At 46.3% G+C, this 27916-nt stretch overlaps 1 protein-coding gene across 1 annotated transcript in view; it reads left to right on the top strand.

Moving 5' to 3' along the window:
• Positions 1 to 27916, top strand: part of RTN4RL1 (reticulon 4 receptor like 1) — a 55953-nt gene extending 28037 nt beyond the window's left edge. Inside the window, exon 2 of the mRNA XM_080380406.1 lies at positions 143 to 27916. Coding sequence (XP_080236532.1) covers positions 143 to 1506 — 1364 coding nt within the window. The 3' untranslated portion in view covers positions 1507 to 27916. The remainder of the gene's footprint in view (positions 1 to 142) is intronic.

The raw sequence follows: 27916 nt of genomic DNA, 5'->3' as shown, positions 1-27916 counted from the left end.
GTGGGTAATTCATGAGCAGAGAGGAGGGCTGAGTTAATTGGGGGTGTTCTTCACCCGGAATAGTCCCCACGGTGGTTGGTGATGGGTGGGCGGGGAGGTGCCCCAGTCCCTGCTGATGCCGCTCTCCCCTCTCTCTGCACAGGGGGGTTTGCAGAGCTGCTGCTGGTGCTGCTGGGGCTGAAGGTGCCCGGCGCCCTGGGCTGCCCCACCGACTGCGTGTGCTACCCATCCCCGATGACCGTCAGCTGCCAGGCTCACAACTTTGTCACCATCCCTGAGGGCATCCCTGAGGACAGCGAGAGGATCTTCCTCCAGAACAACCAGATCACCTTGCTGCTGCGGGGCCACTTCAGCCCCTCCATGGTCACCCTCTGGATCTACTCCAACAATATCACCTTCATCGACCCCAACACCTTTGATGGGTTCGTCAACCTGGAAGAGCTGGACCTGGGGGACAATCGCTACTTAAGGGCTTTAGCTGCAGACACTTTCCAAGGGCTGGTGAAACTCCACGCCTTGTATTTGTACAAGTGCGGGCTGAGCTCCCTCCCCAGCGGGATATTCGGTGGCCTCCACAACCTGCAATACCTTTACCTGCAAGACAACCACATTGAGTTCCTTCAGGATGATATTTTTGTTGACTTGGTTAACCTCAGCCATCTTTTTCTCCATGGAAACAAGCTCTGGAGCCTCCATCAGAACACGTTCAGGGGACTAATAAACCTGGATCGGCTGCTCATCCATCAAAATCAGCTGCAGTGGATTCACAGGCGGGCTTTTCATGACCTCCGAAGATTGACCACCCTTTTCCTGTTCAATAACAGCCTCTCGGAGCTGCAGGGGGACTGCCTGGCCCACCTGGGAGCCCTGGAGTTTCTCAGGCTGAATGGGAACCCATGGAGCTGCGACTGCAAAGCCCGTTCACTCTGGGAATGGCTGCACAGGTTCAGAGGCTCCAGCTCCAGCGTCATCTGCGAGTCCCCCGAGCAGATGCACGGCAAGGACCTCAAGGTGCTAAGAGCAGAAGACTTTAGGAACTGTTCAGGGTCCGAGTCGCTCCATCAGATTAAAACACATACTTTCTCCACAGCAGACAGAGGAGCCTCCAAAACCCACCACCCTCACCACTCCTCCAAGGAGAAGGGGAAGGAGAGAGGGGCCGAGAACGGTTTGCACAGCAGCCAGCCCGCCGCTCCCCCCGGCTCCCGGCCGGGCTACCGCAAACCCGGCAAGAACTGCACCAGCCACAAAAGCCGTAACCGAACCTCTAAACCGGTATCCTTGGGGCCACGGAAAAACGGGCAGGAGGTTCCAGACTATGTGCCTGATTATCAGCACAAATTCAGTTTTGGGGTGATGCCGACGCTGCCCCCCAAACGCAAGGGTAAGTGCACCCGGCGGACGCCCCTCCGCCCGCCCAGCGGGGTCCAGCAGGCAGCCGGCTGCTCGGGGCTCCGGGCATCGCTCCTGGTTTTTATGATGGTGTTAGCGGCTGTCATCCGCTGAGCCCCCCAGCTGCGGGAGGAACGAAATCTGTACTGCCACCAATCTACAAAGGACCAGAGTTTCTTTTCTTCTTCTTTTTTTGTACGTGGCTAGCGTTGGCCTGGCAAAGGGAAGAACATTGTCTCGGCTTCTGACGGTCTCTCCGTGCCCGGCCGGGCTGCCAACGCGGACTGTGCCGAACGCAGCGGGAGCGGATTAAAAGGCATTATCACACCTTGTCACAAACAGCCTAACCGAGCACCTACAACAACAACAACAACAACAAAGCCAACCTTACAAAAAGCAGATAATGGGGACGGTAGCCAATTCATCGGTGACAACAGCTGGACAAATGGACTGTATCCATGCTCTTGTGAAATCCTGTTCATCCGAGAGCGCTCTGAACGACCCCTCCAATTACCGAAAGGAACATAATTGCTGTAAAAAACATCACCGATTAAGCCTACACTGTTTCTCTGAAAGTGAGTGCAAGGACACTGATACCGATGTAATAAGGACATTGGTTCTCCCACGTTTTAGCCCTTTTGGCTCCAAACCCAGAGGCCAAAGTTGGCTGGGAATCTCGTAGAAGACAATCTCAAACCCCTGAATATCTCAGGCATTACAGCAGAACAGGGCTTGCCTGCTGGGCTTGGAGTAGCCAACAACCAAAGGAAAGACTGATTAGAGGTGGAATTAAACAACAAAACCGACAAACCCAACACTTAAAGAGATGAGTACCCACAGGAGGTGCGCTTTTTTGTAACCATGTTCACACATCTGAAAAAAAAAACAACCAACAAACCCAACAAATGCACAGGCTCCCCCCCTTCCCCTCAATTATCCATATGTATGTCTTATAATGTTTATAAACTATACGGAAACTATATCTTCAGAACTAAGGATTGTATTGTTGAATTTATAGCAGACCAGTATATGATTTTTTTTTTTCTTGAGAAAACAAACCGGCAGCAGTGCCTACAGATGCTGAAAGCCATCGGGCGGGCTCAGTACGCGCGGGGGAACCACAGCGGACCAATGTTCTCAGCAATTCAGAGCACTAAACTTTGGGAGGGGTGGGGGGGGTGGTTGTATGCCATGCAGCCAAGTCCATATCCAGAGAGCCAAAACTCACCCTTACATCCTAAATTGTAATAGGGGGGGAGAGAGAGAGAGAGAGAGAGAGATTCGTTAGTCCAAATAAATAGAGCCATAGAGCTCTGTCTCCAGAGAGTGCGGCGAGGCCCCAGGGAGGAAAGGGGCTTTTATGGGGCTGGAGGCAGAGAGGGGCTTCCCAGCGGCGTTGGTGGCGTGAGGACCTTTATAGCTGGACTAAGGTTTTCACTGGGGCAGCAAGGAGCAGTTTCCAGGCTGCAGATAGTCCTGACAGCGTCAGGGGAGGTTTTGTTTCTGAAAAGGAACAGGTCGTGTCACAGGAAGAGTCAGAGAAGGGGGAAAGTAGAGCTCATAGAGCAGCGAGAAGCACAGTGCCCAGGGCTTCTGGTCCGCCATAGAAGAGAAAAATAAATGGTCCAAGACAGCCATATGGAGGGGGTTGTGGCTAGGTGGAGAAGAGGGAGCAGACCTGATTGTTCCCCTCATCCCGAATTAAACCCCGCGGCGGAGGGACGCGTTTGCTGGCCGTAGGGCACAGCAGAGTGGGCGGCTTCACCGATGGCAGCCCACGGGCTTGGGGAGATGCTGCCCAAAATCTGCAGTCGGTGTGACTTCCCTGTCAGCGTGGACATGTGAGACCAAAAAGACACTGAAGTTAATGAAACAAGGGAAATAAAAGTGATCTTGGACAAGAAAAGGCTGCTGTTCATTTCGTAACAGTCTCCCAGCGGTGGCATGTTTCTAGCCCGTAGCTCATGTGTGAGGCTGGAAAGCCCAAAGGAAACGGCTCGCGTTTGCCACCAGACACACCACTAGCTTCAGGAAGAACGGGTCAACTCAAGAAATCTGCTCCCCCCAACTGCTTTGGGGATGGGGAGCGGGGATTTATGCGGCAGCATATATATAGCATATACCTCTGGAGGTATCTGGAAACAAAAAGGGAAACTCCTATGCAAAAAAAAAAAAAAAAAAAAAAAAAAAAAAATGAGAGAGAGAAGAAAATTCCCTGATGCACTTATTTTTACGAGCAGTTGGGTGGTGGGAGTGGGCAGCTGGAGGGTCAAGGCATCTTCTGTTCTTATGGCAAGCAAGGAGGGGCAGGGGCTCGGATGCTTCACTTTTAAATACCCTTCTTGGGTAACAGCAGGAATAACTCTGGGAGGAGAAAGGAAGAGGTTACTTCATCAAGCCCGCTCCCTTCCAGCTCCTATCCAAACTTTTCTGTCTACAGGGCTCTAAAGCTCCACTAAAGGGATGTCCAATGCAGCCAGAACAAATAATCCGTGATCTGAAATAGCTCCCTCATGTCCTACTCTCTATAACCAATAGCAACTGAATGAGTCTGGCACTGTCCCTTAGAAGTGGAGAATGTTGTTATGTTGGTTATTTCGTTTCATACTCTGGAAATCAAAGCTCTCAGTGGGAGAATGAAGAAGAGAAGCACTTTATTAATTTTTTTTAAGTCTGTGTGTAACTCCTGTAATATAGGAGTGAAATGTCAGCACAGGAGATGCTAATGTTTTATAAATGATTTGGGTGCAGCAGACACGATGGATAGTCTTTGAGATGAATTATATTAGAACAGACTACGCCTGGCTCAAAACCATAATTGTATTTTTAGTATCTTTTTCTTTAACATGTAGGAAAAATAAAGGCAACTCCATGGTGTATTACAAGCCTTGTCAATCAAGCACTCTAACTCTGAGCAATAAAGGCTCCTGTTTAAAAACCAGAAGGGAGACATGATACGCTGCTAAATAGGAGGTGTTGTTTGACATGGTGTTGTGGTTTAACCCAGCAGGTAGCTAAACACCACGCTGCCACTCGCTCACCCCCCTTCCCAGTGGGATGTGGGAGAGAACTGGAGGAGTGCGGAAGTAAAATCCATGAGTTGAGATAAAGACAGTTTAACAAGACAGAAATGGAAAGGAAAATAATAACAACGATAAAATAATTAGAATATCCAAAGCAAGTGATGCACAATGCAGTTGCTCACCACCCACCAACTGATGCGCAGCCAGTTCCTGAGCAGCAGCTCCTGGCCAGCTTTCTGCCGAGTCTATATACCAAACATGACATCATATGGTATGGAATATCCCTTGGGTCAGTCGGGGTCAGCTGTCCCAGCCGTGTCCCCTCCCAGCTCCCTGTGCCCCCCAGTCTGCTGGCCGGTGGGGTGCCGTGAGAAGCTGCAAAGTCCCTGACTTGGTGTAAACACTGCTTGGCAACAACCACAACATCAGTGTTAGCAACACTCTTCTCATCCGAAATCCAAAACACGGCTCTGCACCAGCAACTAGGAAGAAAATTAACTGTATCCCAGCCAAAACTGGGACACAGGGACTAGAGGTTTCTGATGTTCCTCCTGCCTTTCCCTTAGCTGCTGTCCCTCCCTGCACCCATCTATCCTCCACAACTACAGCTCTTTGAGGATAAACTAAATTTTTATGGCATGCTCTGACACTTAGCCTCAAAAACGAACTTCCCATCTGCATGGTTCAGCTCTGCCACGGCCCTTGGTTCACTCTTGTGTGTATTTTCCCCAATCCCTTCATACAGCATGTCTTCATGCATTTTGAATGTTGCTCTGAGGACTGGCATAAATCCCCTCTTCTCCAAAGCAGCACTCCCACAACCTCCAAGCACACATCTCTCCAGTCGAGCAGACACAGGTATCACCATGCCTTGCCAGAGACAGCCTGGCTCAGGCTGGAGGTAAGGTGGGGAAATTTGAGATTTAATTAGAATCACTCCCAGGCACCAAAGGTTTGACAGGGAGGTCCCTGGGGTAAAGGGCTGAACCTCCGAGGTGGTGGTAAGCACTGCAGCCACTTTGAGGCAATGCTGGGCAGTGGTCCATGTGCTCTTATTTGGACAGGCGGAGTTGATGGCCAAGGCCAACTGCATGAGGTTCACCAAGGCTCAGTGCCGGGTCCCACACCGGGGTCACAGCAGCCCCCGCAGGCTGGGGGCACCGTGGCTGGGAAGCTGCCCGGTGGGAAAGGGCCTGGGGCTGTTGGTTGGCAGCCGCTGGAGATGAGCCCCCAGTGTGCCCAGGTGGCCGAGGAGGCTGAGAGCATCCTGGCTTGTGCCAGAAACGGTGTGGCCAGCGGGAGCAGGGCAGTGACCGTCCCCCTGTACGCTGGTGAGCCCCCACCTCGAATCCTGGGGTCGGTTTTGGGTCCCTCACTGCAAGAAAGACATTGAGGGGCTGGAGCGTGTCCAGAGCCGGGCTGGGGCCTGGGGAAGGGTCTGGGGCACAAGGCTGATGGGGGGCGGCTGGGGGAGCTGGGGGGAGGGGGGTGTGTCAGCCTGGAGAAAAGGGGGCTCAGGGGGGACCTGATCACTATCTACACTAACCTGCAAGGGGGCTGTAGCGAGGTGGGGGTTGGTCTCTTCTCGCAAGTAACAAGTGATGGGACAAGAGGAAACGGCCTCAAACTGTGCCAGGGGAGGTTTAGATGGGATGTTGGGAAAAATGGCTTCACTGAAAGGGTTGTCAAAAGCACCGGGACAGGCTGCCCGGGGAAGTGGTGGCATCACCATCCCTGGGGGTGTGTAGCTGTGGCACTTGGTAGTGGTTTAGTGGTGGGCTTGGCAGTGCTGCGTTAACAGTTGGACTTGATGATTACAGAGATCTTTTCAAACCCAAATGACTCTGTGATTCTATAAACCTAATCCCCTCCGTACTCTACAGCTCTGCCTGGGCTCCCCCGGCTGTGCCAACATACCCCTTCCCAGCGACGGGGGACCAGCCACAAACTGGTGCCACTCACCACCACAAGACTCAACCTTCGGACACGCATCGAGTCCCCTCTCCGGAGTGCGGGCAGACAGGCTGCCTGTTGCCGATGTGGTTAGACGCTCCCAATAGCTCCCTACAGCTGGGCTGCGAGCTCTGAACACCTCCCTTGGGAAGCGTGTCACTTGAGCATTTATTTGCTCATCAGTTTCCCGTTCCTTTAGCATTTCCCGGTCTGCCACCTGCACCATGCACCGCTTCAGCAGGCGAGAGGAGTTTCTATCACTGCGGCTGCCTTCCCCTTCTTTACATCATTGAGCTTAATGCTCTAACTTTGGGCTGTTCATGCAAATCCTTTCCATTAAAAAAAAAAAAAAAAAAAAAATGCCAGAGAACCCAGAAAAGACCCCAGACTGTGCTGCTGGAAACTCACCCCTGGTGGCAGAATCCCGTTTCCTGAGTCAGAGCCAATTTTCTCTCCATTGTACCACTTCTCCACGGTTTCATCCCGTAATTGCTAATACAGAGCTTTTCAGACATGCTTTGAAAACACAAACCATACGACACCGCATCTCTTTTATCCTCCCAGGCAGGATGAAAACCAAACTCTGCTTGGATATTGAGAATAAATTTTTAGTTTATCAGTCTCAACCAAGAGCACGAGTTTGCAGCTTCTCCTATATTCCCCAGTGCTTCCCAGACAACACTTGTGTGTCCCCCCCCCGCACCAATTCCAAATTATTTCCTTCGTCTCAGAAAGTTGCTGTGCGACACGTACCCCCCTTCAGAGGGACAGAGAAGAACAAAAGCATTGCCTCACACTTCCCATAAGCTAAATAACGCTTTCTGTGGTCCTTCAAGTTCATCCTTCCCTAAATCCTCCATTTCTGTATGCTTTCCATGTCTTAGCTTCAACCACATCCCTGGGAACGCCTCCCAAGATCCCATTTCATGACCAAGAATATTTCCCTTTCCATCGCTTACTATCTCCTTGAGTCCTGTTGGTTGACATCGCTCCTCTGTTCCACCAGCCCTCTTCTCTCCCTTAGTACATCCAGCAGCCCCTGAGCTCACGACTGCTTTGGCAAAACATGGCATCACCTACACCAGACGATGCCGATGGGAACAACGGATACAGGGATGCTCTTGGATTGCCGACTGCATCGGAGTTTGTGGGTTACAGATGGAAGTGAAAGCAGCTATGGAAACAGGACACAGAGGAGTGCAGCGGTGCTCACGATTTGCAGCGTGTGTTTTTGGGAAGGTATCATGCTAGCATCGCTGGCGAGCCAAACCACCTCTCTACCCACATAAAAGCAGCCCCAGGAGCAGCATCCCTCCAGAGTTCCCATGCAGCTCGCTGTCTCCCAATACACTCTGTCCTCCCCTCTCCTGGAGAAAAGGCCTTCAAAGGGGAGAAGGAGCTTTCATCTCGGTGGCTACCTCAGTCCCTGGCCCCCGCTCAAAAGCAGCCAATTAGGCAAACAAAAGCACGAGTTATCACACATTGCTGTAAGGAGCCGCTCACTCAAATCCACTTTTTCCCCCACCCCATGAATATGGGGGAAATTATCTCCATGCCCAGCTGCTCTGTGAATGCATCGTTACCCCTCTGCAGGCATATCCCCACCCTCATCCCCACCACCCAAGTCCTTTCCGGAGCTGCCCTCCATCCTCTTCCTCCTTTGTGAAAACAGAATCAAAATAACTGTTTAACAAATCAGCCATTACCTTCTCTCATGTCACCAATTCCCCACTATCATTTCGTAATTGGCCAATTTTCTCTTTTACCTTCTCTCTGTTCTGAATATGTCTCGGGAAGCTCTGATTGTGTGTTAAAATATCCTCCCTAATTCACTGCTCAATATCTCTTTCTGCTCTTCTAATTGCCCTTTAAACTTGCTTCTAATTTTTTTATAAATCTCCTAATCCTCTTCCTGCACAACTTGTTTACACGCACCGGAGAATGTATATGTATTAGCAGATGTTCCTGGGTAAATAATGCACAAAAGAATATTACTGCTTCACGCAAGCTGCAATTACTGCTTTCCTCCGAATAAGTCCTGTTTAACCCTCCTATTTAGGGCACACACCCCTGCTCTCGCTGCACATCTCCAGGCTATTTCACTCCTGCTGCAGAACATTAACACCACCAGCTCCACCACAGCGGAGCTCGCTCGCTATCTTCTGGAAAAAAAAGAATTAAAAAAAAATAAAAAAAATCAAAGGATAAAGGGAATGGTACAGTTATGTTCCAACAAATATTTTTTTTTTTTTTTTTCCCAGGAACATAGCTAGAAGAAATGAAACAAAATAGCTACATGACTCAAACAGAGCGGCACAACCCCAAGTAATAAACAAATTTGATAGTCTTGGTGCTTTTGATTTATGGACAGCTTGCTGCACTCCCTGCTCTCAGGGAGTCAGTTGTCAAAGCCCTTGTGCTGCAGACAGGCAGAGGGTCAGGCACGCATTGTTTGCCATCCGCTTTGTAAAAGCACTTCATAAAATTACTCAGAACTTCCCTTCTCTTTTCCATTTCTTCTCTCCATTTGTTTGCGGTCTCCTCCTCACAAAACACTGCAGTGCCCGCCAGATGCTTTGAATTCTGTCTTTTCCTGCTAAAGGGTGATGCTAAATCATGGGTTTAAAGTTACACATCTTGTTCAGATGAAAAGACCTGGGTCATCACCCAGGAAAAGCGACCCTGGGTCCAGGCAGAAGTCAGTGTTTGCAACCCAATCCTGGATCTCCCTTGGGAACGAAAGGCATTGCTGGTACTGGGAAGCTCCAGGAGACAGGGACTATTTTGTACTTACAGTCAGCACTTACGGAGGCACCCTGCTGCTACCTAAATACCAAATTGTGATTAACAATAAAGTTTTGGCCACCAGCACATCTCTGGGCATAGCATCGGTGTCTGCCACCTCCATCTTACCCAAACCATGTCCTGCTACACCCCGTGAGGCTGCCTGCACCTGCGCTGAGCATTGTACCTGCCTGCAGACACCTGCCCGAAACCTGCCCAGGGCACAGATGTTGAAAAAAAAAGTATTGAGAGGGAGGAAAAGCAAAATCAGATGGAAACAGTAAAAGCTCACCTCCTGCTTTTTCAGAGGCTGCTCTGCCATACAGGGTCAAAAGCAAACCACTTCTATTAAAATACAAAATTGTTCCTATGACAGACTGCGTATTTCCAAGGCTGTTACAGAATAACAAAACTCTTAGCTATTTGCTGACTTGCCTGGAAAGGTTTCCATTTCTTTCCCACATCCATACACTTTATTTCCCAGAGAAGCAGATCCTACTCCCACCAAGGGTTGCCATCCCCAGAGATGGATTTTGTTTGTTTCAATTTGAGCTGCACCAGTTTCATTTGATTCCCCTCCACCCCCCGGTTCCTGTGGGCAGGTACCGCAGCATCCTCAGCACTGGAGTTTGTGCTGCACCTTCCTCACCTCGCAGCTGAGATTTAACACCTCCACTTCAAGCCTACCAGCGTGACTTGGTTGTTGTTTTTTTTTTTTCCTACAGACCTAGTGAAACTACTCTCAGACCTGATTTCTCAATAGTGCATACGAATTGCTCTCCCTGGAAAAGGTTTTCATTGTTATTCCCTCAAGTCAATCCTTCTACAGCTAAAATACCCTGTAATCAAAGGTCTTAGCTTCTCACAGGTCTTCTGTAAAGAAGCATTTCTGGGTGGGCTGTCTCATGGAACTGCCTTGCATGCCCTCATGCCCTCAGAATAAGCCCTGTTTAACCCTCCTGGGAGTTCACAGAGTATCCGTATTATTTTCAACTTATGCCTTAATCTCATTCTGAAATACAAAAAATTAAAAAAATAATAAGTTAAAAGGAAAAGCAGAGTAACCCTTTTGGCACATACCCCGCCAAAAGGTCCTGCAAAGGCTGCAAAACCCAGCGGCAGCTGCCTGCAGGGTACTATCTCACAGCACTGTGTGTCCTGTCCTCCAGGAGAACCCCTGGAGAGGCTTCACCACGTTTTCAGGGGCTCCTGATAGAAGGAGATGCAGGGACACTTGCTCCTCTCCAGCTCTTACACTACTGCTTTCCTAAAGGCACGGCTCGAGGAAGCAGCCCCACGAAGGAGAGCGGCACACAGAGCAGTGAAGCCACATTCATGCCATCGCGGGAAGACTTTTTGACTCTTCCTTGCATCTACTTAGCACGTAGAAAGCAAAAGGAAACAAGAGAACACACACATATGGAACCCCCGTTAAACCTGAACTAAATATACCGCAGGATGCTAACAGCCTGCCTCGACTTGCTAGTGCTTCAGTTGGCACGGCAGGACCCCAACCACCGGGTTCTCTGGGCGGCTGGAAGGGTTTTCCATAGAGCAAACATGGGAAACCTCCAAAATCTTCCTCCACACACGCTGTGAGCACTGCTGGCAGCACAGCACTGCCCTGAAACGTTGGTGCCGGCATCCAGAGAGCAGAGAGACACGGAGCAGCCCTGCCTGACAGTGTCTCTTTCTGCGACGCTCCATCTTCCCTGCAGCAGCCTCTTCCCCGCAGAGCCCGAGCGTGCTGGGTGGGGAGCAGCACTGGGACCGGCCAAGGACACCTGCATGAGTGATCTGTGCAGCACAGAGGGCGAAGGAAGCCCCCACACCCTCAACTGGGTGCATCTCCAGGAAGGGAGATGGGAAACTCTCAAGATTAAAACAGTGAGAGATGAGGCACAGGCGCGGGAGAGGCAGGACCAGCAGGAAGGAGAGCATACGTGCAGGCTGGAGCAGGTACGTGCAGCCTCGTCAAGGGGAAAAAAAAAAAAGGGAAAGGTGGTAATATTTGACTCCAGAATGAAGGAAAGCCAGCTGAGAAATTATTAGAGGCAATTATGTGAGCAAAGTACGTGAAAAGTAATCCCAGCTGCAGGGAGCTGGAGGGGGGAAGAAATCATGATGTGATTCAAGGGGGCCCAAGAGAAAAAGCGCAAGAGCAGTGATGACCTGGTTTGCAGATGGATCTATTTCTGCTCGGATGCTGAAGCTGAGCCTCATCCCGCGCACTCGGCTCTCCAATGGCTTGCGTGACTTCTTCCCTGGCTGGTGCAAGTGTCAGGCACATGCATGTACCACGCGTCATCTGGGAATCATATTTGCCTTAACAGCCTGCACAACTGCAAGTGCAAACAAGAATTCACTATTAACATGAACCATTCTCCTTCCAGTGGAACTATGGGGTTTAGACCAATATAATATCCTGTCCCTGGGTATCAATATTTGTGACATATGCTAATCACTTTATTTCTATTTTCTCTCTCTTATTTTTTCACATCTTTGGAAATAAAAGCTAATTTGTTGTGCTGATTCTGATATAATTTCGAGTCATGCCCTAAATACAGCAATTCTCCAACACATTTTTTTTCTTTTCCCCCGCTGCGTAACTTCCCCCAAGTCACACTATATACAGAAAAACCAACAACAGCTTCAAACACCAGGGCAAGAAAACAAAAAGCAGCTCTTACATCAAGGCAGATCCCAGCTCCTCAGGCTTCCAGCACATCTCAACACAGAACTAGAGCAAAAGGGCAGATTATTTAAAGCCATTGCATGTAGGCCAATTTTCACTGCAGTTCCTTTTGGCTCTGATTTTCAGGCCCCAGCGGAGTGGTGAAGTCATGAATAAATGCAAGTAAACTGAGCTTATCCACTCTTATTTTGAGCAGCAGAGTTTACTCACCTCATGCTGCTTTGGCTGGAACACCAGAAGGTAAGTTTAAAGGAAAAAAAGAGGAGGGAGCGGGGGATAATCTACCATTGCCCTCGCCTACCGACTCAGCGAGTCCAGCACGGAGTACAGGCAGGGCCAGGACGCTGCTGACCCGCGGTGTTTCATGCTCTGGCTATTGAACGTAGCCGGTTATCTCCTGGTGCTGCGGAAGGGCTGGAGTTGGTCCCCTGCTGCGTGATGGGCAGCGTAAGGCTCTCTGTGCCCCTGCTGCATAGGAACTCAGCTGAACAGGATTTACAGCGGGTCCTGCCTAAAACACGGCACGCAGAAGGCTTCGTTGGAGGAGAAGGCAGCCTCAGATGATACTCTCCATCAGAAGGCAGCGTCTGGTGGAGGAGGGCTGGATTTCACCTGCAAATTACATTACAGCCTTCCAAACTGAAAATAACCAGGGCAAATATTTGAGAGTTTAAGAGGCCACGGTGAGTCTTGGAGCATTTCACCTGGTCATCAGTGTCCTTCCAATTAACAGTGTGGGACCAACAACCCAACGCTGCTCACCTAAGGACTTTCCCCAGGGACGCAGCAAGCTGATGATGCTTTCAGAGCTGGCCAACTACAATACTGCAAAGGTGGTGTAACAAGTTAAATATGCTAAATACTGTATTCTGCTCCTTGGAGCGGGGACCGTACTTACCCACTCGCCTGCCTTCTACAACCTACAAGTTCCTCTGAGCTCTGCCGAAGAGCGGCAGAGCCTGCGGAGACCCGCATAGACAGGAACTGAAGTCTACAGAGATAAATCCATTATGATTATCACATTAAGGAAAGAAAAAAAGATGGAAAAAACACCCTGCAATTTTACCTCCCTGCAAGCATCCCTTCCGCTTAGCTTTGACCATAGTGGAGTGACTACCGCACTTGTCTCCTTGTGGTCAAAACAGCAGTGAGAGCCAGTTTCTTCAAAGTTAAAAGAAAATAGTAATAATGGAGTCCCCATGTTCCTGCTGTGTTTATAAAGAGATGTTTTCTTCCTGAGCTATACAGCATGGCGGGCTTAATCTGAAATTTCTTTTTAATCATAGCAGGAGTCCCAATTAACGTCTTGGGTAATCGTTCAAGTAGAACTAGAGTTGCACAGCTGCAGCAAGGCAAGGCATGGAACCAGGGGATGGGCAGGGACCAGGAGCACATCTGGGTGCTGCTGCTGGCCTCGCATCTTTCCCCAATCCACGGACAGGCTGCCGGGGAACAGGTGCAGCTCCCCTCCTGCAATATTAACATGCAAACAGGTCCCCCCGGTCCCCAAGCACCGGAGTTGCAGCAGCTCCCAAGAAAAACCGCATGGTGAGAGCGACTGCGCCAGCACGCCGTAAAGCACCAAATTGCTTTTACATGCACCTTCCCAAAGGAAAAAAAAAAACCATCACGGTCGCTCTTGCTTCAATCTGCAGGCGTGTAATCCAACACATGTGCTTCCAGCGCGCAGGCGGGGAGGGGGACCTGGCACTGACCTACTTTCTTTTGTTGCTGGAAGTGCTGATCTCTATGCAGAATTCAGCGAGCAGGCAGAAGCTGTCATTAGGTTCTGGTTTCACCTCTGCCTTACACCAATTCTTGCATCACTGCAACCACCAATTCCAGCCCAATTACTCTCGATTTATAGCAGTCCCGACGACAGAACACTCTGACCTCGTCCTGCCTGCAAGCAAAGAAAATTGCCGTCTGTCGTGCAGCGGATTTCGGCCAGGCAGGGGGGTTACCTGCAGCCTTAGGAGCTCAGCGCTATACTTACCCGGAGGATGCTGCTGCAGTCAGCATACCCTAACAGCCTAAACCAGAGCAGCCCACAGACGGCCTTACTCTACATTTTTTTTATATTTTTCATTCACAAGGAAGTTGGGTCTGAGTTAGGCACTGCACTGACCTGGAAAACAAAGCTCTTTAAAATCCGAACACATACACCCAGAGTGGATCTCATCCGCCAACGTTATAGAAAACACAGACACAGAAGCTTTTAAACACTCAGGCTTCCATCCTCAGGTATAACAGGTCTGGTGTGTGCGGCTGACCCTCCTCCAGCTCTCCTCATGGTCCCCGCAGCATCTCCTGTTAGGATGCTGAGCCGCAGCCCTGAGGTTTGGGAGTTACAAGCTCACTGCAGTCACTGGGGCTTGTATAAATTGGTCTTCAGAGAAAACCAGCTCCACAGTCTTATGCAAAACCACTCTTTAGTAACCTACTAAAGAGCTTCCCGAGAATTTCTCTTCCCTGTGCTCCCAGGTACCTGGGTAAAACACACTGCCTTGATTTTGCAGATTTGGAGATAAAAGGCTGTTATGTTTAACTCGCATCCTTCAGACCTTGTAAGGCCGTTATTCGAAGCAAGCCTTCCCTCCTGCAATGGCTTAAGAACAGACCATTTTAATTGATTAGTTTGCCCATTATGGATAAGCAGAATAGCAGCCTTTCAATTGAACTTAAGGTCCTTGAAACGCAGAAAGACAGCAGCCTGCAGTGCATTTGCAAGCCTCAGAGGCTAATTTCCACCCTTTCTGCTGTTCCGTTCTCTCAGTCTGGGATTTACCTAAACACACGGGATGCGTCTCTCCACCAGGCAGTGGGGAATTGCTTTACGTTGACATTCAGTCAACAGATTCTAATGATAAAACAATATCAAATCCGTACTTTGATTAAAATCAAAGCCATGGAAAAATCATGCTAAGGTTCATCTAATGAATTTTTCCTTCCAGGACTTAGCAGAAGCCTGCCAGGGACTAAATCCAAGGGGGTAAAGCTAAATTTGACAGCCTGATAGTTGCCTTCACCCCAACTCCTAGAGCAGGCTTAGCAATATAAGTAAATCTGGTGTGGCCACCAAGAAAATAATCCTATCTATTTAGCAGCACCAGTCTACTGGGGAGAGGATAAGAGGCATTTGAATACAAAAACAACAATCTCAAACTGTATATGTATGAAATTAAATGATGTAGGTAATTAATTGTTTGATAAGATAATAAAATCTGCGCTAAGCTAGGGCCATGAGTCAGAGAAAGAAGAGAGAGAAAATATATTCATCACTCAGTCCACCTTTTTACCAACACATATTTTCTAGCATTTGTCCAGTGTAGGTTTTGTTTTGTTTTTTAAGTCAATGAATCAACTTTTTTGATATTCAGCCCAATGCCAAACAGGAGCTATTGGCATTTGCCGAGGATGAATAACTAACTAGTAATGATGCAGTCTCGTGAGATGGTCCAGGAAAATCCTGGGAGAGGTTTCCCCAGGACACGGCTGGCTCAATCACACTACCCTCTGCTTTCTAAAAGAACATATATACCTACATATATATATATATTTATAACTTGTTACACCAACCGCCGACGATAGCCGCCCATCCTTCACCTCTCCACTGATGCTTTTTTGCCTGCTGTTCCCATCTCCCCTAAATACCAAGTGACTTGTTTTGAGAAAGCTCATTTCTCCTGGCACCCTTACCTCACTCTTAGCAACCTTCTATTTAAAGTCACAATCTGTTGCAGCAAACCAGCTTAGGAGTATATAAACAAGCTGTTATGACCCCACTGCAGGAAGGGGAGGAAATGGCCTATACTTTAAAGTTAGCTGCCTTCAATAATTAGAAGCAAGTAGACAAACATGAAAGCAATGACACTTCAATATTCCGTTATTTAAAGGGTACACCAGCGCTCAAGTCCTTCATTACCACCTAGGTATGCAGACCCAATGCAATTAGTCAAGCAAAGAAGAGTGTCACCTGCCATCGGAGGGGGTCACAAGCTTTTTCACCATTGTTATCACTGGAAAATTTTTTTTGCTTGTTTGTTTTAAACCAGTCTTTGTTTCTTAGCATGCAACATCAGCTGCTTCTCACATCAGAAACCCTGAAAAGTTTTTATTAGTCCTAATGCTCCACAGAAGAATTAAGAGGTAACAGTACGTATGTTCTGCCCTGCCCCAAAGAGTGGGGAAGGGAGGAAAATTAGCTCTTCTGCAGCAATACAGCTAAGCGTGTACATCTTGCTTATACCATAGTCAGCTGTTGATGAAGTGAACACATCTATGCAAAAAGCATTTGCTTTGCAAAGGAGCAGTCTCTGCATTATTGGCCTGAGAGAGGGAAGCTAAAGGTCCTATAAAGAGCCAAGGGAGCGTTTCTTTTGGAGCTGTCAGTAGAGGAGACAGTCTCCTTGCGAAAGGCAGAGCAGGGCTCTGCTTTATTCCTTCTCCCAGATGGAAAGTGGAGAAAAAGGCAAAATCAGCACTAACATCACACCTGGGAAGCTTACAGTGCTGCGCGGTTTAAAACTGAACGGGGCACGTATCTCCCATTAGGCTGCCTTGACATTATGCTCACAAATAAACCACAAGTGCTTTTAGGGTAAAAGCCTGAAACTTGTTTGCCGAGGGACCCATTCACATCAGCATCCTGAGCAGGGAGCTGACTTCTTCAAAGCGTCTTTCTTTAGGGAAACACAACGCCAAGGAGAGCAGGCGCTCAGCTCTTCCAGGAGAGATTAAAGAGGAAAATTAGCAAAGCTACAGTTTATGCCCATACCAATAAGAGCAAGCATTTACCACCACTTAAATAATTAAAAAGATTTTTCACTAGTGACCAGGTTGTCACTGACTCATCTCACAGCCACCCATGGATGCAGGCAGCAGAGCGCTGGCTGGGGCTGCTGCAGGGCTCTGCTCCTAGAGGATATTCTGCAACCCCAGTAATTCCAGCACAGCGAGCTGCGGGGAAGAGAGGAGGAAGAGGAAAGGAGGAAGAGCTCTCCGCTTTTCCCAGGAAGATGTGATTTCTTCTGGGATGGGACCCAAGGGTTTTTTTGAACAATTTTTAGCTAGACCATGTAATACAGACTACATTAAAATGCTGAGACTTTGGGAGCAATTATCCCAAAAAATAGCATGTCAGGCAGCGCCGTGCAAGTAGGCAATTAAGCTGCATGTTAAGAGGCAGAATCCAGGCATTAGCACACAAGCCAGCACGCACGGGATGCGTACCGCATTTAGTGTATTTACAACACATGACCTAATAGTAAAAGCAATAATTAGCTACTATTAATACCAATGGAAGAAAAGAGAGGGAAAGGGAAACCGCATAGCTAAACACAAGTTATATATATAGAGGTAGCTAATGCAAGCCAGGGGTAAAGACAGCACGGCGCTGGGGTGCGAGCGTGCTCGTCCCAAGCCCCAGCCATGGAAAGGGAGGACGGAATGATCCACAGGTGAGGGATGATCTTTGGAAACCTCTGCAGCTGCTTCACGGGCATTCCTGCTCACCAGGAGGATGGGTACTGAAGTAGGTGGATTTGAGTCCCACCTACATTGCCACTCCATGTACCGAGCTCACATGTAATAGCCGCTTTCTGTGGAGAACCTCTCCCAGAATTTCCAAAAGAGATTAAGTCATATGCAATCTCTGGAGGGTAAAACAGAAGGATAAACCTCCCCTCGCCCAGCCCCTCTTTTTACTTATCCAAAATATTTCCAGGCAGTCGGGCAAGGCAACCACCGCAATGATGTAAAGCAATACCGCACCGTCTCCTAGAGCAAGAACGGGGCTGGCTTAAAGCTTTTGTTAGAGAGAAGAGGGTGCTTTCATAATACAGCCCTTTGTTCTGCCGGAGGAATTCAACTGCTATAAATTCATTCCCTTGGTAAATGCAGCAGTTATCAGGCATTTTACCACGGGATTCCTGGTCTCCTAGTGAAGTTAAATGCAGTGCCATTACAGCAGCACTTTAACGTGTAAATATTACATTCCCAGTTCTTCAGGAGATGTTCATTTAGTGAAATAAAATCCTGCTAGTAAAACACCTGATCAAACCCTTCAGCTGAACTGGCCCAGTAATTGCTCTAGGACTGGAGGGAGTCCAATGACTGGTTGCAATTTATGACCACTTTAGAAAAAAAATCTACCTCGAAGCATCCGCTAAGGACCGAGTTGTAGATGAGATCATGGAGTACATTTACATCGCAGCTTTCTATAACGTTAAGTGGCCACTAATTCGTGCTGAATTCCTTTGTAATTCTGATGGAATCGCATTTGACAATCACATAAATAGCAAAAAATTCCTCAGGAATAATGTTACTACAACAAGGAGTAAAAGGCAAAGGAATGATTCATCTTTCATGGTGAGACATGCCCTTTTCTATCATCTCTACTCACCCAAAATAATTTGCCCAACCCAAATTTCACAGCCAGGGCTGACAGACACCAAGTTGTAAAGGGGTCACTCTCCTGAGCCACGCTACCAAACCGCAGTTGCAGTTTGAGGGGAATACAGTTAAAATATGAAGCTGTGAGAAAGCATAAAGACAATTAAGCAATGAGATGAGCTGCCTGAGGGAGGCTGCAGGAAAACCTTGATGAAGATTTTGCTGCAGGCAGGGGGCTGCATTAAATGACCATCATCTCCGCCGTTATTATAAATCCAAGGGTCGTGGCTGGAATTGGCCAGAGAGAACGGATGCAAGATATGGCCATTTTAACCCTTTCAGTTCAACACAGAGAACCAGGATTAGAAAAGGGGGAGAAAAAAGGCCACAGTGCAGAAAAAAAGCAGAGTCATATGTGTATCGGAAGACTACGATTCAGCTGGAGACCTGTAAAATGGCAGACCAGAGTTCAGAATTGTGTCAAAGAGATGGAGGGGTGGGATCCATCCAGATTTTAAGAGGTTCGGTGTTCTCTCCTTCCTGAAGAGAGGCTGCCTCCTCTCCACACTCTGGAGCCAAGGAGTAAAGGTGGGCTTAGGCTCTCTGCACCCTTCCACCCCCACTCCAGAAAGCAAATGAACTGGTTCTGCCCTGGATGAAAAGCAGTTTCATCACCTTCTACAGCAAAACCCCACTACAGAAGGACTCTATGAGAAAGGCTGCAATCCTTCTAATGTCAAAATCAAATTGCCAGCTCAGCTCCACAGACAGACAGCTTTGAAGACAGCAGATTCCCCTCCCGCCTCCGCATCATCCCTGGGAGAAGAAACACCTGGGGAAGCCACCGGGACATCTCCTCATCATGCTCCATGGACCTGAGATGCCTCGAGATGATGAAAAAGCAGCCGTATTTTGACTGCCTCAATTAACCAAATAGCTTAAAACTTTGTTGTTTGCCTGGCACCAGTAGAAACAGGGTCCATATGCTGAACTAGAACAAGAACTTGTTTGAGGAATTGCTGCTTCAACCATGAGATGCCAAAAGCCAGATGGGGGATTTATAACAGTGCAATGCTGGCTTAACGGGCAAGGGCAGCTACAGCACAGCGTGTTCCTGGAAGAAAGCAACAGTCAACAAAGCTATGGGAAAGGGTTAAAAATAAAAGCAAGCAACTTTCTTATCATGCACTCCTTGCCTTCCACTAAATTAACGTCAGAATCAGAAATCAGACGACACTCCAGGCTGCCTGAAAATTGTTTTTACACTCCCAGTATGCCCGTGGCCAAAACCTAGACAACATACATTCAGTGTGAGGTGATTATTTAATGAATTAAAGGAGCAGATACATTAGCAGAAGCCGAAGCTCCATTCTGCTGTTCTCCTTCAGAACAAAGACTTCAGGGCCAGCTGTGCCCAAATAACAATCGTATCGCTGGAAAGATGACTGGCTGATGCCTCAACTCTTTTGGAGAGCAAACAGGCCCTCTGTCCCTCGCTGAAGCTAAGTGGCATGGGTCTGGCAGCAAGATATACAGTGTGAAGTTGCATTTTTAGATTCCCACAGGGTGCAATAATTATGGGTACCAGGTAGCAGCATCATCTCTCCTTAAGGCTGTTAATAAAGTTCACCTTCACCAGCTAAGCCCATTCCTCTTTCGTAAAGACTGGAAGAGATTTTATAGCAGATTCATCACCTCCACCCTTTAATTCTATTTTTGGAGTCTATTGAACTTTTGCATATGTTGAAATGAAAAGAGTCTATATTAACACAACCACTTTTTTGTTACTGTAATGAGAGCCTTGAAACCACCACAAAGAGAAACATGCCTTTTAGCAGCTGAAACAAATTATTACAGCAACTGAGTCTTAAAAGGAATTTCAAGTAAAAATATAGTATTGCATGAAGTTGTTATGGCAACTGATGTTGTAGAGTAACTGCACTGGGGCAAGTTTTCCTCCTTCATCCTGCTCAGCAAAGTCTGGGAAAAACTTTACGATAAAATTGTGCCTTAATTAGTCAAATAAGTCATAAATATAGCTTATCCCAAAATCCTTAACATTCCAGCCTCATGCAGTCTGTGTGCAGTTAGTCTACTAATGAGAAAATATATCTACTAAAGCCCCACTTACCATTAAAAATCCTATCCAATATTTTTCTAATACAATTTATCAATTTAAACACATTGCACAATGTAATATTCTCCTGCATTCCATTAAAATGATAAATAGCTATGGAAAAAACAAGGGATTAAACATACTGTAATGTAATCTAACAGTATTTAAACATAAATAAAAACTTAAACATGGATGGGAAGCATACCGTATTTGTGAGCAAAAAGAGCGCAAGTTCAGCTACCACTCCCTGGTTTGGAGTATTAATAGGACAGAGGAAGCAGGGCAATGAGAAATGGCAGTCAACTTCAGAGGATATAAAATTTCCATTAGGCTTTGTTATAAGATTACATCAAAGCAGTTCATATGTTTTAATCTGGGGAAAGAGAAAGCAGCTACTTGGGGTCTGTGCCTGGGGGCTGCCTCTGTGTACTGAACCAGACAGTTTGCATAATGAACAATTTTTATTCAATCAGGATTTCAGCACAGATAGCTCCCACTCAATGGGCTCTAGCATAAATGGGGTTGGAAATTGATGCTATTCTTCAAGCTCCACCTGCTGGTTCCGGAAGAAGTGCCGGTGGCTTTCCGAAGGGCCAGTTTTTGGACGGACACCAAGTTAAAATCCCTGCATTAAGTTATTGGAATAAAAATCCAAGCCCAAGTTCTGCACTTCTTGCCTTTCCGAGTTAAAAACCAACCAAAAAAAGAACCCTGCAAAATCTCCCCACCCCCAAAATAAATTATAAAAAAACCCCAAATCAAGATCCCCAAACTCCAAGCCAGTGTTTTTCTTGGGTTGTACCAATAATTTAGGTGATTTAAGTTTGCTTAGGCTGATCTTGAGCAGCAAAAGTGCTCCTAGAGCAAAGGTGCACAAGCTGGCAAAATCTGCCTGTTTGAATCCACCTGATTACCGAGGGAGTTGTCTTGTGCTCAGAGTGCAGCCAAAAGGGCAGAGCAGCCAGGGAAATCATTCCATTTAGCGTGCACCTTCTGCACGATAATTACTTATTTAAATTTTACTCTGCTGGCTGAGCCATTAGAAAATGCACTATAAACAAAGGTGATTTTATGCAGACAATAGCTGAGCCAGTCATTTTTAAAGACAGGCGCACAATGACTTATCTCCCAGGATGAACAGCTCTTATGAGATAGCTGAAACAAGGTTTATAGCCTAAACCCTATTTCCAAGGGTTATTCCAGTGGCTGCGCTGCCGGATCACCTTCAGCTTTAGCAGCAGCACAGTGCTCACTTGCCCCGCTGATGCAAACTGGGGTCACTAACAGCTTTATGGAGGGGAAGAGCCCAGGCAACACTTAGCTGCACAAAACTGTTTGCTAAATCCTAGGGTGACCATTTAGGTTTCAAAACATACACCTGATAATTCAGAGTTAATTACTGCGGGCATATTAGAGATGTTTCTGCCAGCACCTCTGGATTCTGCCTATTGATTAGGCACTGCGGCTGCTCTCCGGATCTGAGAGAAACTGTTGGAGTGAATTTAGCTTCCTGCCTGAATCAGGTAGGCTTTGCTTCTGACTAGCACCAAATCCCTTCTTCCTATTTCCAGAAGAAAAATAGCTACATTTTAATCTAGACTTTCCAAAGCTCCTGCCAGGCCCGTGATGTCCTGAATGCAGAATTATGGCTTTCCCTGGTTTTTGCTCATTTGTCTGGAAGCCTGTAGATTGTTGTATCTCATCCCCAGTACTTTTTGGCTCAATCCTGAGGTATTCTTTTATCAATTCGCCTGACAGCAATCCAACAAGAGTGTGTTGGAATATGATGCTAATCCAGAGAGACTATTCTTCAGTTGGAACATTGATGAAGTCTAATGAACTATTGGCAGAAAGGGACTTCTGTAGTGCAATTAAAACTTGCTTCTGTGAGATACAAAATATTACAACTAAAAGTTAACTGTGCCAAGGAGGGGAGGTGGATTAGCTCAAGAAACATAAATTGGTGAGAAAAGCCACTTCCTTCTCCCCCCTCCTCCCTGCAAGCCTTATGCATTAAGCAAAGCTGAAATAATGAATATGTATCACAAGGTGTTTGCTACAAGCCTGCTTACAAAGTGTACAGCCAGGAACTCCTGGAAAGGGGATTTATGGGTACAGTCACACACAGCTGGCATCCTATGTTCTGCAAGATACAACTGGGATGAATGCCCCCCCCCCCCGCAAGCACTTAGCACCCACCACAATAAACTAAAGGTGTTTAAGCAGAGTCTAATGTTTATTTTCAGGAGCACCCCTTAGGAGGAATACTAAATCATCCACCTTAGGTTTGGCAAATTCAACAAGAACCCTGAACTGGGAAAGGAGACACAGCGCATCTCCTGCCCTGATACACCAAATGTCCTCAAACTGCTCAAAGAATAGGAAGCAAAGCACGGGAATGGGTTGCTGCTTGGGGACCAGACCAGTCATTAACACCAGATGACATCTCATTAGTCATAGGAAATGACACTAACAGGGATCATTAAAACACTGTGATCTTTTACCAGTTTTGTTACCTGGGAAAAAAACACCCCACCACATCAGAAACTAATTTGTAAAGTTTCAAAAAGAAATTCACATTCATTGCTTTATCTTTTTGTATGTTTCCAAACATGGTAATTAAAATTCTAACCAAAATACAGTAACTCTTTTTCTTAAAAAGAAAAAAAAAAGTTACCCTTTTCCTGAAATCTTGCTTAGTAATGAGCATGCCTTCTCCACTGTCCGATACAAGACTAAAGTATAATGAGTGCAAGTCAAGCAAAGCTTTCTACAAGGTGAAGGCAGCTCCTGGAGCTGTAGCATCAGCAAGAGCTGCGGTGGATACAGGCTTCCTACTGCAAGGGCTCGCTTAAAGACTGATGCTAAAGGCCATGTCCACCAATGGGTGGTATATTAATGCTGGTCCTTTCTTCAAACCCTGTAAGTCTATATCGCTTCATGGAAGAGATCTGAAAATTAAGATTTATTTTTTTTGTCTTATTAATCTCTTTGCAGAAGCTGTGCACTTGGAGGCAGCACAGAAAATAGGTTAAGGCTCACAATAAGCTGAATGAGTTAAATCAGAATCAGGCAAGTACACTGACAGCTAGTTATTACAACTCTTAAGCTTACAGGCCAAGGTATAGGAGTACAAAGGAAACTGCAGTATCAAGTCAGATAAAATGAATTCGTTGGTTTTGACTAGTCTATAAGGAAGGGTCAAGTATTGGCTTGCTGGTGGGACCTATTGCCAACATGAAATAACTGACTGAAGCAAAGAAGGACTGACATTACTTCTCTAAATTATAAATTCTGCTTCCCAATCTATCTGAATGGATTAACCTCAAAACACGAGATTCGGAATTTAAAGATTCAGAATTCAGAAGCTATTATGAGTCAAGAGCAGGAATTAGCATTTGAGTTATAAATATGCTCTAACAAACTGACAGGAGTCGGCTTGCTGCTCCTTCCCTTTTTGAAGATGGTGGCATCAGGCTTGCAATATTTGGAGATATAAACCTCGAAGTGATTTTCACATCCCAACTAGATGTCAACAACATGGCTTGTAGGAAGAACACTGCTCCTCATCTTCTAACCAGTGCTACCGTGCAGTAAGCCGTTATGGCGAGGGAGGGTCTTTGTTCTCAGAGCAGGGGGTGGGATTTATCTGAAGAAAAAGCACCTTCCTGGGACATGAGGCTGTGGCATGTCACCGTGAGCTCCTACAAGTCCTCACCTATCCAAAAGACAGGCATAAGTGAAGCAGACACAAGCACACCCTGAATAAACAGGAGCTACTAATATCAGAGAAAGTCTCCAGGCAGTAAGTAATGAAGGCACTAAATAATTGTACCCGCTATTCGGATTTTCTGCCAAACATTAGCCAATTTAAAAGGCAGCAAGAGGCCTTTTACAGAGTGAATTTCTTTGAGTGCCGACTTAAAAGCTGAAGTTTGGCAGGAAAGTGTCTGAGAAGGATGGGGGAGAGGTAAAAGCCAATTTTACCTGGTAATCTGCTACACTATTTGTGTCCTATCCAGACCACACTTCATGCATTAAGAATACACTGCAGCTCTCCTCTGCGCTGGGGTGGCGGAGAAGCTAATGGTTTCTATTACAGGCGTGTGCAGAGGGTGGCTGTGGCATGCACATCTGTCTGCAAAATAGATGTTAGCTTTGGAAACTGCCTAAACACCTTCGTTTCCCAGCAAACGGGGATGGCAGTGGAGCTTTTCGGGCTCCCTCCTGGTGTGACAGGCAGGTGATTGACAGGGCTCGGAGCTAAAAGCCTGCACGTGCTCCCACTGTAAATAGTAATGCTTAAAAACAGCAGCCCTAACAGACTATTTCACAGACTTAAAACTCAGTACTCTAATGAGGATTTCCATACACACACACTAAAAGAGTCTGCACATTCTCAGTGCAAGGGGGGGGGGGGGGAGGCGAAATAAACAGCTGGTGAAGTGAAATACGAGGTTAGAGCCCTCTCTGATTCAAGAGAAGATTATTAAAACAGCTATAAAGATGGTGTTGGCATCTCTTGAAATGAGTTTGTTACATTCAGAAGAGGCAGTTACACATGACAAACCATTTTCTGTTTAATTAGAGGGCTCTGTGTGGAACACTTCCAGGCGGAGGAGGGGAGCAGATTGCTACCCAGCATCTCAATTATGGGACAGCGCCTTAACGATTCAACATGCAAATGTTTTTAACTGACCACAGAGAAGAAAAAAAAGGCTTTGTTTGTTCAGCAGGTTTAAGGAATTAGAGCTTTCTGCTAACCTTCAGCAAAGTTGGGCTTGCCTGTAATGCGTTATTATTATTTAAGGTTTATTTCTGCCCAAAGAATGGCTTCTACTTGTTGGCTGAAAAAAACTTCTACGGAGGAAACCATAACAGAGCTAGCTGGCTGTCCAGCCCTGGTTAAAAGCTTTCAATTCCTCCAACCAGGTAAAATAATATGTGGTTCACGAACAGAGAAGAATCTCAGCATTCACACCAAAGCTCTGAAAGTAAGCAAGCACAGAAAGGAAATTCTAGCTAATACAAGTTAAATATAGGTTATGTTAGCTGCATTTTACAAGCACTAAGAATGTTATTGGAGAAAGCTGTCATTTTTAATGACAGCACAAGCTCCAATTACCAGATAGTTGATACACTTGGGATTTGGAAGGTTTTTTTAAATCACTTGAAATCTAAAAAAACCTTCATTATTAGCTTCTGAGTTCGATGTAAATAACTTCACCTGGTGCTAAGAAGTTTAACATTTCACAGGGCACATGAACAACTTAAAGCCATTTATAAATGTATCTTCAGCTTCCTGGCAATTTAAACACAGTTTATGGCAACTTAAGCAGCAGGAAAGAATGCAAGGCTGGGCTGCAAGCAGAACCAGCTGCAGGAGATGAGCAAGGCTAAGGGAGATATGATGAGCTACCATGCCGAGGTCAGCCAGAATGATGGGGACACAGCACTGCTGAACACTGGAATAAGGCAGGAACGCACACTGGGCTGCAGATCATCTGTCAGTTCAGGGAGAAGACTATATCTTACTGCTAGGCTTAAGAAAGGTCACTTTAGCTTAGAACAAAACCACGTATCACCTTGAGCCTAAAGCTGAGTATATGCTCCCCAAGGATACATAGAGGCTGCTTTCAAAACCACAAATGCAGCTATACTGATAGGCTATCCTCTGACTGACAGTACCCTCCCAGGTCTATCAAGATGTCCCTTGAATTTCCCGTGTTTTCGTTGCTCGCCAAGGTTAGCAAAACCAAAAAAGCAAGTCAAACAAGCCTGCAAACTTGCTTACAAAAAGCAGAAACCTCCTTGGAAAAAGTCTGGTTTCCCAGCCGCAAGAAACAGTGCTGCACACACTGACATTCCAGCTCCAAAATCTAATGCAAGAGGTAGCAAAGCTAAATGCTGAAAATTTTAGTTCCCCACAGATAATATGAAAGCCTTACAGTCAGCAAGAACGGCAGCCTTCTAGCTTGTGGCAAGCAGAAAGTGGGATTGAATCATTACTTGAAGAAGAACGTGTTTCAATGTCTATAAATAAAAACCTGCAAGGCACGATGCCAAAGAAGCACAAGTCAATAGAGCTTTTCTATATGTGCTGTCAAACTTTACTTTTAGACAGTATATTAATTACATAGTCAATAATTGTGGGTTTCATTAGTGTATTAAATACCTCAATCAATAATATTTATCCTTCTCAGAGACAGTCTTCACAAAAAAAAAAAAAAAAAAAAAAGAAAAAAAAGAGAGGAGTACTTTTTGATCCTGCAGTTCAAAAAGTCAGTGCAGCACACCAGCAAGGCTGTAATGGAAAACATAAAACACTAGAAACAGACAAAAATCGGATTATTACTCTTATTTTTCAGCCTTTTGTACAATAAGCCATGAGGGAATTCCAAGAGCTAAACTGATGGCAAAAAAATTAGATTTCTTTCTCTTAATTGCTCAACGGTGCTGTCAGAGTGGACATGACAAATGTTCACATCTTTCATTTCTACATCAGATAAACCAGCAACCCAGCATTGCTCAGCCAACTTTCCGAGGATGAACTCTTAGAGCAAAGAACCCATTTCTGGTGCATCCCCACATGGTTGTCTGCTGCAGTGCAGCTTTTGAGGTGCCTTTATCATAACCTGGACCATCCCTGGAAAATACACCCCAATGAGAACTAACAGACTCGTGTGGGACCTTCACTGAGCTCAGTCAGGCTGAGCCTAATGAAAATCACATCAGAAAAGGAGCTCAGGAGATTTTTTTTCATACAAAACCTCCCTTTAAAGGGCAAAGGGTTTGGGACAAATTTAAAAAATGCCTTTGCAAGTGTCCAGTTTATTTTAAATAACTTGCAAGAAGAGTTATATACAAATGATGAAAAAAAGAGAAGTACTACAAGCAGCCTAGAAACACTCCCAAAGGCATGCTTTTGGCATGGCAGAGAGGCTGAATTTAACAACGATCAATGCACTATAAACAGGAAAAAACTAAAAACAAACAACACCCCACCCCCCAAACACAGACACCTAAGTATTCAAATAAAATAAACAGAAAAATGCGTAACAGTCCTCATGAAAAATCCATCTGGCAATTCAAACCACCTTTTTTTAAAAAAAACAAACGCATATGAATGAAATGTAAAAATGTAAACATGAAAAACAGACTAAAAACCTAAGAGAAGGTCTGTGTGCCTCTTACATCCTCACAGGTTATATATTAAAGAGAATTTCCATTTCCTGTAATAAGATTACCGATATTTACTGCATTACTCCAATATTTATAATGCATAATATGCTGCAGACCACTCCCTTCCCTGAACACAGGCTTTGCAAGTAGGCAGCCTGCTCCATTTCACATTTTTGTCAGCCTTTTATATAAAAGTGATAAGAAATTTCTCTTCCTTTCACACCTGAGTCACCTAAACAGCCCTACAACTGCCTGAGAGGTAACTCCTCCAGCCAGTGAGGCCGAGCATGGTGAGGAAGAAGCCCTATGGGGTGGCTGCTCTTCCCCAAAGTGGCTAGTTCAAGGCTAGAAAAAAAAAAAAAAAAAGGCAAAAGGAAA

The sequence above is a fragment of the Falco punctatus genome (genome assembly GCF_963210335.1).
Source record: "Falco punctatus genome assembly, chromosome: 1".
Classification (NCBI taxonomy): domain Eukaryota; kingdom Metazoa; phylum Chordata; class Aves; order Falconiformes; family Falconidae; genus Falco; species Falco punctatus.
This window is presented reverse-complemented; position numbering and strand designations above follow the sequence as displayed.